The sequence below is a fragment of the Natrix helvetica genome (genome assembly GCF_964273705.1).
Source record: "Natrix helvetica genome assembly, chromosome: 1".
Classification (NCBI taxonomy): domain Eukaryota; kingdom Metazoa; phylum Chordata; class Lepidosauria; order Squamata; family Natricidae; genus Natrix; species Natrix helvetica.
The window spans coordinates 179,609,802-179,621,860 of NC_138548.1; the positions used below are offsets into that span (position 1 = coordinate 179,609,802).

The 12,059-nt window shown below is 37.0% G+C and overlaps 1 protein-coding gene across 3 annotated transcripts in view; it reads left to right on the forward strand.

Moving 5' to 3' along the window:
- Positions 1–12,059, forward strand: part of PLCL1 (phospholipase C like 1 (inactive)) — a 224,669-nt gene that overhangs the window by 179,456 nt on the left and 33,154 nt on the right. For all 3 annotated transcript variants that reach the window (XM_081956721.1, XM_081956723.1, XM_081956722.1), the window contains exons 3-4: positions 161–364; positions 9,427–9,502. In XM_081956721.1, coding sequence (XP_081812847.1) covers positions 161–364; positions 9,427–9,502 — 280 coding nt within the window. The remainder of the gene's footprint in view (positions 1–160; positions 365–9,426; positions 9,503–12,059) is intronic.

The window sequence follows — 12,059 nt, forward strand, 5'->3', positions numbered from 1 at the left end:
ACAGTGACATCCATCTCTGCTGCTAGTTACTATGGCACTGTTGTCCAATCATGAAGACACTCATAATATAATACTGATTCTGAGTCTCAACAATCTGTAAAAATACTGTACATGGTGATTGCAGTGAGAATAACTGTTTTTTCCCCCATATTTTCATTAGAATTCCATTCTGTCTGTGAAAGAACATTGTGGCCTCCCACCAATTACCAGTCTGAAGCAATGCATTTTGACCTTGGTTTCACGGCTTGTGAGCAGCGGCAGTGTCCCTTCAGTGGCTCTCTGCATGAAGGACAACTTTCCTTATCTAGAACCATTGGGAACTCTGACAGATGTGCAGAAGAAGGTTCTAGCTGCTTATGACCAGGTTTGAGTTTTTGGGTGTTTGTATTATGAAAAAAATATTTGAATTCAAAAGATGGAAGCAGGCCATTCCATCTGCCATGCGCAGTACAGAACAAGAGTATGCTCTATATTAGATTTTCTATTAATGTGGCAAAAAATAAGCTTTTTGGCAGAAGAAGTCCAATTCTCAGTCACATTTTAATAAGGGTTTTAACAATCGATCAACAAATGTTTTAAAGAGCTTGATATATTTAGCTCACCAAAGAGAAGGTTAAAAAAGATTTGATAGGCATGTTCAAATATTGGAAGTGCTGTTGTGCAGAAGATATGAAAAGAGACAAGGTTAAACAAGATCAAAGCCAGTAAATGGAGATTTCAGGAAGCATATTTTCACAGAACATTTAGAAATAGTTTTTAACACGTTGAGCCCCCCCCCCTCCCAGTGGAATAGACTATTTTAAATACTGACAACTTTTGGGGGGAAATATTTAAGCAAAGTCTGGATGCTTTAATTATATTCTGCACTGAATGAGAATTGGAACAGTTGGTCTTGACATTAAGATCCATTTTTTAAAATTCTGTGATTCAAATTGTCACCGAGATTACGACGTTAGAACCGAAATGGAACTGTCAGCAGATTTAAGCGAAGAATTGATATTAGTTCTAACAAAAAACACATCCCCTATTGATAAGAAGGGAAATTTTGGGAGTTGGTGGGGAAGGCTAATAGAAAGCAGTGGAGAAATTGTGACAATGGAAGAGAGCGAGAGATGCCCTAGGAGATCCATGAACACCAGCTAGCAGTTATTTATTTATTTAGGATTTGATGAGAACATGACAGAAGATAACTGTCAGAAGATAGAATGAAAACTTAAATCTCACAACCCATCGACAATCTCAACCATAGTTCCAGCTGGGAAATTATGAGAATCCTAGACTGTGCTAAATTCAAAAATGCCATCAAGCTTGGCATTCAGACGAATTAGACATTGGTAGACACATAGATATAAACCACATTTACAGACTATTCAAAAGAGATAATTAAAAACAGCTAAGAATGAAACCAAAAGACCCGAACACATCCTATCCATTACCCACCACTCATATAAGCATGTATTAATACCAGGCATAGAATCAATCAGAAAATGATACCCTAATTAAGGAACTACCTAGATGAAAATCACACCCCCACAAATGGCAGAGCCCCATACTGACTCACCTTGAGGATGTTACCCAGTTGGTAATGAAATGTCTGCAGCCAAACAACTGAGCTCCGAGAACACTCAGGGCTCCACAGTAATGTAGATTTTGTATGTGTTGCCTCATCGTTGATGATTATTTCACAGTAATGTATATCTTTCACATTGCCTCATAAATGTGCTTATTAGCAAATTAGTAAAATGTCGGCTAGACAGCATGATGATCATTATTATGTTTATTTATTACATTTATATGTTGCTCATCTCAGTGATAAGGTGATTCTGGGTGGCTTACAGATGATAAAAAGGCGAATATAGAAACAATTAAATTTAAAAAAAGTTGCATAAGAGCTAATATCAAGCAGATGGATTGCATGAGGCTGAGATCTTCTTTTTATCCTATCAGCCATGTCCAGTAAGGAAGGCCTCCATTGGAGTCCCAAGCCAACTGGCAAAACTAGATTTTAACACACACATACAGAGAGAGAGAGAGGGAGGGAGGGAGAGGGAGGGAGAGAGAGAGAGACTGAAGGCCAGAAGGATGGGAACAGATATCACATTGGACAGTAGCATGTTCCATAGGGAGGGGCTACAGCAAATAAGTCTCTTCTTCTCGACACAGTTAGCTGAAATTAACAGTCCATAGCCCCTTCTGCTGGAGGGAGTGGGACAAGCAAGGCATCTCCTCAGATTCCCTGGACCCATGCCATTTATTTATTTATTAAATTTATATGCTGCCCTCTTACTATCAAAGTGACTCTTATACAAGTACATATAGTCCTCACCTTACAACCACAATTGGGTCCAGAATTTATGCTGCTAAGCAAGACAGTTGTTAGGTAAGCTGTGCCGGATTTCACAACCATTTTTAAAATCAGGCTTGTTGAAGCAAATTGCTGTAGTTATTAAGCGAATCATGCAGTCATTAAGTGAATCTGACTTCCTCCATTCACTTTGCTTGACAGAAGCTGGCTAAGAAGGTCACCATTGACCATGACATGATGCTGGGATGCTGCAATCATTGTAAAAACATACTGAATGCCAAGCCAAATTTTAATCACTTGACTATGGTGATACTACTGTGACAGTTGTAAGCGTGGGGACTGATCGTAAGCCACTTTCTTCAGGGCCATTGTAACTTTGAATAGTCACTAAATGAATGGATGTAAGTTGAGGACTACTTACATTCAGAAAATGTTACAGCAAGGATCAGACTTGGGTCCTTTTATGTTTTAGTATTTTTATTGGTGCTTTTAGATGAAGAGGTGGTAGAAATGTTTATGAAGTTTGCAGATAATACAAAGCTGAATAGTATAGAAGTCTAAAAGAATACCCCAGAAGTCTGAAAGAAAACACAACTAAAATAATAAAACAGAACAAAAAAGCTTTAGCGTAGGGACAAATGTCACAAGTGATGAGGTTAATCCAAGACACAGTTATTCCTATTGCTTTATCCAAGCTCTCATCTCAACAACTAAGGATAAGATGGTCACTCCACAATTATTCCTATCATTTTATCCAAGCTCTCATCTTAAAAAAATAATGTTAAGATATTTTAGAATAGAACTGTTGGGTTTTTTACATAGTAATTGGCATATTGTTGTTATTTGCAGAGATTTATATTGGATCTGATGTTTTAGAAGGTAGAAGTGATTTTGATTTTATTGTTGCCTTGAATTTATACTCCAAATTGCCACAGACAGACTTGACTAGAAGCAAGCAGGATAGAAATATGATAGATAAATAAATCACCAAAGCCAATTTTTTTCTAAACCAGTGGCCTCCAGTCTGATTTATAGGTATTAGACAGCACCCCAAACTTACATATCAATGGAATTAGAAAAAATACTTCTCATTTATTTATAACTAAATATTGGTACATAATAAAATGTCAGGTTCCCCCCCCCCCCCCTTAGTAAGTCATCTGATATTTCCAGAATTTAGATTAGGTAGGCAGGAGATCATAAAATCAAATTTAAATAAAAGGCAAAGAAATACATCCTTAAGGCAAATCTTGATTTAAATGAAATGAAAATGCATGTGACTAATAATCATCTGTCATTTAGGAACTGACTGAAATACATCAATCCAAAATATAAAACACTGCAGAAATAAACCAAAATAAATCAAAACTTATTTCAGAAACTGCCAAGAGGCTATTTTAAAGCTTACTTGACAGTCAATGAAATTATAGCTGCTAGGTCTTTCCTGATTTGAGTTACAGCAAGAACATCAGTTAAAAATCTGCTATTGATGGCTGCATATAAATAAAATCTCATTGTGCAGTATAGTGAGAAGAATAACCTGTAATATGTTGGTAAAGTAGCTTTTAAAATCGTAGCTTCCATATTTATCAGGAAAACATAATATGTTTTTAAAGGGGGGGAATCACTTAATTCATATTTGAAGGTGACCCTATCTACTTTTAATTTTTTTAACAATGTAAAAATTAATATTCAAAATTCACACTTCTCTGAATTTTGCAAGGCAGTTTATCAACAAATTAAAGATGCATGTACTCAGAATGTACAAAATATTGTTAGAGACTGTTCTTTATAAAATTGCATAAACAAGGCCTTTTTTTAAACTGAGAAATGCATAGACATGTACTGAGAAATATATTGTACACTGCATTAAAATTTTAGTACAAACATTTAAAAAAACCTGAATGGTTGATCAATAGAATTTCACAAATTGCAAACATGACAAGATGTGGAAAAAAACCCTATTCCTATTGGAAGTAAACGTCAAATGCTTGGTTCATAGTGAATAAGAGTTCATTGTTCCCATCCCGGTTACCTTCTATCTTCAGTCTTTTCTTGGTTCTGCACTATAGCTAGAATGAAGAGTTCAGTTCAATTCAATTCAATTCAAACCTTTGTTGTCAGAGTACAACATGTGTGCAATAAGATTGGCTGAGCCTCCCTTCGTACTCCCCCCCAACACAATACAACTCACAGTGAAAGACAAAAAATCCTTAGCCCCACTAAAATCCCTAGAATCCTGCTAACAAACACTCAGTCCTATCGCACCATGTGAACTTATTGCGCCCCACAAGTCGATTGTACTATGTTGTTCAGGGGTGGGTTCCTGCCAGTTCTAACCTCTTCTATAGAAGAGGTTCCACAAATCTACCGTGCTGTTTAGAATCAGTTCCAGCTCCCTCCTCCCACCCGTCCGCACCACGCTTGCCCTGCCCGCCGCTCACTGATTGGCTGGCTCACCAATCGTCCTGCCCCCTGTAAGAGTCCTATCTGAACCTTAAAGTCTTAAAGCTGTCAAGTTTGAACATCCCTGGGGTTTTTTTTCTAAAGGGTTAGGGGTGCAAGGGTCTTGTAACTTGACAGCTTTAAGACTTGCACACTTCAATGTCAGAGTTCCTGAGCCAACATGACTGGAGGAGGAATTCTGGGAGTTGAAGTCCACAAGTCTTAAAGCTGTCAAGTTTGAACACCCCTGGTTTTTTTTTTTCTAAAGGGTTAGGGCTACAAGGGTCTTGTAACTTGACAGCTTTAAGACTTGGTGCTTCAAATGCCAGAGCTTCTGAGACAACATTTTGGTTGCTAAGCAAGAGCATTGTTAAGTGAGCTTCACCACATTTTACAAATTGGCCACGCCCACCCAGTCACATGACTGCCAAGTCACTCCCCCCAGTCACATGGCTGGCAAGCCACTCCCACAAAGCAGGCCACACCTACAGAAGAGGTTCTAAAAAAATTTGAAACCCACCACTGATGTTGTTGTAGGGTTATTTTTCATTCAGGAGTCTGACAGCCCATAGATAAAAAACTGTTTGTGAGGCTGCCTATGCTTCTATATCTCCTTCCAGATGGTAGGAGAATAAAGAAAAACTGACCTTCAGCTGCTGATATGGTAGGCTTTTAAAAATTCTTTGCTCCAAAATCCTATTCAGCCTATTGGAATGAGAAAATAATTTTAGGATGGACATCAACCAAAAAAAAAACTCACCTCTCCATGGTGCAAATTGTCCTCCTCACCAGTTTGGGGTTGGACTGCAGAGCTAAGATCATGCAGGCAGAGGCCCAGATCTACTTTCAAGCTATGGAAGTTTGCTAGGGGACTTTAGGCCATTTGCCCTCTTTTACCTCAGACTGCCCTTGGGATAGGCTGCTGGGTTAAAATGAGAATAGCAGTCTCATGGTTTACAGTAAACACAGCACATACTGGGATAAAATAAAAATAGAAACAGAATTTTAAGAAGTATCATAGCAGATCAATGAAAACATGTATGAAATAAGGACTTTAACCCTTAGCCACACTTCTGTTCTTGTTAGAGCTATTACATTTAAACAGTACACTTACAAAAAATAATATAAACTAGCTTGTGAGGCAACTTTTCCATACTTTAAAAGTATTCTGGACAGGTAACCAACCTTACAATCCAGAATTACCAGGTCGTTTGTTTGTTTGACCAGCTTTTCATTTGGTGGGGGGGATATTTTTTAATGGTCCTTTTGGAACATCACCCGGGCACACTTCAGTCCAGCATTTTGCTACATGGGCACTATGAACATCCAATAAATATGTGTATTTGCCTACAGGGAGAGTGAATGGTAAACAATCTAGTTTTAAAATATTCCTTTAGAAGCTGGATTCAGATTAAACACTTTGTTTCAAATTGAACATATTCTTTTTCCTTTTATGACCTCTACACGCATATATGTAGACATTGAACTCTAACATATTTTTTATCTTATGCTTTGGGTTCTTTTAACATTATCTTCTTTCCTTTAGCTTTCATGTGAGGTTCTTCACATGACTCTGGATTCATTTGCATTCCAATTTCTCAGACTACGCAGTCATCTCCTTTATTGTGTAGTCTGAGGAAGTAGCTGGCAGGAAGAACCCGTAATTAATTTCATTCTTTTTATAGAAAGCGAAGAATTTATAATGTCTGTGTCCCAGTAGGACAATATCGGGACCATAATTGCTCTGTCACTTGTCCTCTAATGTCTCTCTATATTGGCCAGGAACTGTTGTATTAGAATTGGTTGGTTTTTTATATATAATTATTGTTTCATTGCAATTTCCAAAATTACGTCTATTCCAATATAGTAATGCAATTTGCATTAGTGAGAATATTCTCAAAGCTGTAGAATTATTTATCATCTCACCTCACGGGGTTGCTATTGTGGGAAAATAGGTGTCAGGAATATTAGATCTACTCACCAGACACACAAACACACACACAAACTCACAAAGAAAGAAAGAGAAAGAAATAATAGGGGGGGAGGGCTTAAAAATTGAATCATCATAATCCCATCCGCCTCTTTATACCAAAATGGAGAGAAGATAATTTGTAGGCAAGACACTCATTTTTCATTTTTATGTTTTTTGTTCTTTGAGATCATTGTAGAAGATATGGGGTTATTTGGAAATGACAGGGCAACATTTTTATTTTAAGATTGCTTATCTAGCAGGGGGATTGGACAAGAAGACCTCCAAGATCTTTTCCAACTCTATTAATCTGTTATTTATTTCATATATACCAGTAATATTTATTTAATACATTAATGTTTAATCCAGAAATAGTTTCTTAACTAATTTATATCTTCTGCCGCTACTTTTTTTGCATATACGCTGTATATTTTAGCCATTATTTTTAACTTAACATAGTGTTTGGATTCAGCTCTGGAAAAATATTGTACATTTTTAAAGTAGAAATAGTGTATTATAACAATGAAGTGGTGGTTATATTCTGCCGTAAAAGTTCCTGAATGATGCTATCATCTATTTTAAATTAAATAAATTCATGCATGAATAATTTAAAAACAGGCCTTGCAAAAGAGGGAATCTGAAATACTCTATAATATGATCTCCTCTTTCTCTCACAGATTTGGGGCCAGTGCATAAATGGCACATCATCCTGATATAAAGACAAATGTGTTAACATGATACAATATTTCTCTCTTTATTGCAACATTATGTATTGTGTAGATCTTTGGACTGTGTTATAAACATGATCAACACTGTACTGTACCAGAGCTGTGTAAAAATACAGGCACGTGGTCTGGGCCCACTAGCCTCCGAAAACCCTTTTTTATAGCTCCCCAAACTCTCAGAAATTATGCTTTCACATTTTAGGGGCTCAATGCCAAGAAATAAATGCTATTTCCCGTTGTTTTTCAGCTGTCCTGTATATGCACGAAAGAGTAGAAGCTGCAAATTTTTCCCATGGAAGCTGCAGTTATGTTGTAAAAATACTGCATTTCCCTACTACTCAAATGTATACTTTTTAAAAAAATATCGTAGTACAAATGCTTTTTAAAAGTCCCAGGGAGTGTACACTGTTTTTGTGCTTGCTAGAATGTTGCATGGAATGTGATTGAGCAAAAATCTCGGTGCTATATCTCTTGATTTTTGCCCTTTTATTTTGTCTTCTTTTCTTTTATGTTGTGATAACAATTATTGGAGGCCATATGCTCTCCTATTAAGTAATAATATTTTGTCATCCATTCAGTATCTTTTTTTAAAGTGACAAACTGTTATAAGATTCCCTGCTTTCTCCTAAAGAAGATGATATTCTCTCTCTCTCTCTCTCTCTCTCTCTCTCTCTCTCTCTCTCTCTCTCTCTCTCTCTCTCTCTCTCTCTCTCTCTCTCTCTCTCTCTCTCTCTCTCTCCCTCTCTCTCACTACTACTACTACAATGCTTGGTGTCATGACCTTTAATTGGCCTCATAGGGCAACAAATTATAGTCAGAAACCTTGCCAAACTATAAAGCAATGATTTGAACCACTTTAGATATACACTGAGAATTGCTAAGGCGGATCCCTAACTCTTTCTCTCAACCACACTGTCTAAACTTCACTGTCTCCCTGACAATGAAATGCAGTCCCTCCCTCCTGAGAATTCAGACCTCCAGACCACATTCCACCACAGTTTCCCATCCAGTCTTGTAATCCCTCTCCCTCACACTCTCTCTCTCACACACACCCAGCAGCCACTTACTCGCCTGTTTGGGATGGGAGGTTTCCAGTGCTCTCTGCCAGATTCCCACAGATTCAGTGGGGAAGCTGGCGGGAATCAGTGCCCCTGCTCCCACTGCTTTTTCACGCACTCTTGTTCATTCTGTTTCTCTGTTTCTGTAAGAAAGTATCTCTGAAATGATGACCCAACAGGGCATAATTGTCTAGTAGCCTTTAATTCCTTGTAGGTATTGCATTCTAATTCTAATTCATTCTCTCTCTCCCTCCCTCCCTCCCTCCCTCCCTCCCTCCCTCTCTCCCTCCATCCTTCCTGCATCCTGTTTAGAATGGGGGCAAGATAGAAACAGCCTCGTATGATACTGACTTTCTTACATTACATGACCACTGGTTAATATACATTTTTTTTGCTAAATATTACAAAGATTTACTTTCAAGTCCCATGGATTTGGATGAAACAAATCCCAAAGTATTACATTTATCCTCATATGGATGATTGTTACTGAATAGGAGTTGTCTTTTCCTTGCTGGAGATGCACAACACCTCCCAAATTTTCTCTGAAGAATTACTTAATATGGAGAATATTAATATGGGGATCATATTGAGGGCTCACCATGAATGGAGGATTCCATTCTCCATGTAGCTTGATGTACAACTTGTTTAGAATTGTGCAGGTGATAGATATCTTTGTAATTATCTCCAGCCTACTGCCATTACTTGTTGCATTCCCTCCTAATTGTCAGGATAATGCCTACTTGACATAAACAAAGGTTCATTGTATTTCCCTCACCAGCACCTTTTGCGTTGGTTATTGAATGGCAAACATTTTACAGAAATGAAAAAAAACAATCTTTTCGACATGCTGTGTTATGTTGAACATCAAATAGTTGTGACAGAGATAATCAAACTGACATTTCCTTGTTTGATTTCCTCTAACAGATGATTCAAGAGAGCAAGCTTCTTGTAGAAACAGCAGATACTGTTTACGACAAAATCATTCAGTGTCAGAAAGCAGGTAACACTCTTAGATGTGTATTATAATACATTTTATCTATGTCCAAGAAACTGTATGTATCATAAGCAGCCCAACATTTCATAATAGATTTGCACTACCACGGGGCATTACATTTTTAAAACTTGGATTTGAGAATTTATTTATTTGATTTCTTTTTCTTAGCACATTTTTTTATTTTTTACAATGGTAGTAGTTAAAGAATTGGAGGTGAGGTGGGGTGGACATTTTCTCAAAAAGTGTAAGTGTTTTTATAATTTGTCCTGAGAAGTTCAGAAGTTAAGAAGGTCACTTAAATACGAGCCAGCAGTGTGCAGCAGCAGCCAAAAAGGCTAATATAATGGTTGTATAAACAGAGGCATAGAATCAAAATCACGTGAAATATTAGTACTGCTTTATAAAGCCTTAGTAAAGCCACACCTGGAATACTGCATCCAGTTTTGGTCACATTACAAAAAAGATGTTGAGACTTTGGAAAAAGTGCAAAGAAGAAGTGCTAAGTGCAAAGATTAGTAAAGGCCTGGAGACTAAAACATATGAAGAAGGGTTGCAGGATTTGGATTTGTCTAATCTAGAGAAAAGAAGGAGTAGGGGTGACATGATAGCAGTATTCCGGTACTTGAGAGGTTGCCACAAACAGGAGGGGGTCAGTTTATTTTCCAAAGCACCAAAGGCCAGGACAAGAAACAGTGGATGGAAACTAATCAAGGAGAGAAGCAACCTTGATTTGAAATTGAATTAAGGAAAAACTTCCTAACAGTGTGGACAATTAACCAGTGGAAAAGCTTGCCTTCAAAAGTTGTGGTGCTTCATCACTGGAGATTTTTAAGAACAGACTGGACAGTCACATATATGAAATGATATAGTCTCCTGCTTGAGCATGGGGTTGGACTAGAAGACCTACAAGGTCCCTTCCAGCTCTATCATGATTGAAGTTCAAGTGCTGGCATGTTTGATATCTAAGGTCAGGTGAGTGAAGAGTGGAATTATAATTCCAAGTGACAAGATGTTGTGTTTTTCTGCAGCACAGGCACAATAATCAATAAATACTGATTGAAAGTTCACTACTGAGCTTTTCAATTAATGCACAATTTACATAAAGCTAAAACCTTTTCTTAAGGATGGGTATAGTATTAGTATGATCCCTGGATTGGTAAATGAATTTGTCTACCTGTATTAAATGGAAGATATTACCCTGGCCATGTTCATCTGCCTTTTGAAGTCATACTTAAGTATAACATTTTTAAAGTTTAGCTCAAAAAATAATTGCTTCTTACTTCTTAAGATCCCACATGTGATTTTGACTGATTGTTTGAAGTTCGGGTTAAACATCATCTACTGGTGTCCTGTACACATTGCTACTCCTAGATGGAAGAAAAACAACATTAAGCCTTGGACATGCAGACTTCTTCCTCTCTTCTCCAGTTACCAAGAGGAAATTACCAGATTCTTTCCCTTTCAGTTTTAGTCAATCATGATCTGGAATTATAAGCTAGCACTAATCATTTGGAATGAGTTTCTTTAAAATTGCTTGTGGTTAATATTAATCCTTTTTTGTTGACCAAACAAACCTACGGCATTTAATTACAACACAGGGTAAAGCTTCTGAAGTCTTAGTTCTGCCCATGCAGGTAATAAAAAGAAGAACATAGAGCACATCCTAATAGCTTGCTGAAACGTACTGTACTGTACTCATGTATGCTACACTAAGCTGTTGTTTAAACATCCCTTTACTATTCTCTAAATAACTGTAGGTGGTGAAATTTCATTACAAGATCCCATGTAGGATATTGTGCAGTAATTAGTAGAACCAGATGGTGAAGTGTAATAATAGTGAGACATAATTCCTAAATCTTGAAGGGAATTAGGTTATGGTTTGTATACTTCACGTGGTCCACCCTTAACATTCTCTTTCTGATCAAACAAGCAGAAATAAAACAACTTACATGAGTAGCACCTGATTTTATCTGGATAAAAATATACAGAGAAATAATAAATAATAAAAACTGACTGCATTAAGCCATGTTTTCTGAATACTTTATCAACTTCATAAAACATGCTAAACCATGAGCAATTAAAATGACAGTGGTTCTGTTCACTGCTGCACACTAAGTTTGGCTTCCCAGAACTGGGAATTCTGGGAATTGTAATCCCAACACATCTGGAAGGTGGCAGATTGGGGATTGAAATGTTAAGGGAACCCAAATAAACTAAATTTTTGCTTAGTGTAATTTGTGGAATCCTCAATCGTCATTCTGAAAAATTAGTCTCCAGAGAATTAGCATTTTACATAGTTTCATTTTTATCTACAATGTGCTACTCAATAAATATGACTGCCTTTTTAAAATGTTAACAGCCCTTTCCCTTCCTAAAAGCTATGTATGTATGTGTGTGCATTTTGAGTCACATAACTGCATTAGAGATTACTCTAATTAAAAAGTAGCATATGTTTAATTAAATAGATTTTCATTAATTTAAGCTTTACAAGTGTCTGTAACAAGCCTGATTACTTTGTTAGAAACATGCTTAAATGGACTTAATTACATTTTATCAACCAGAT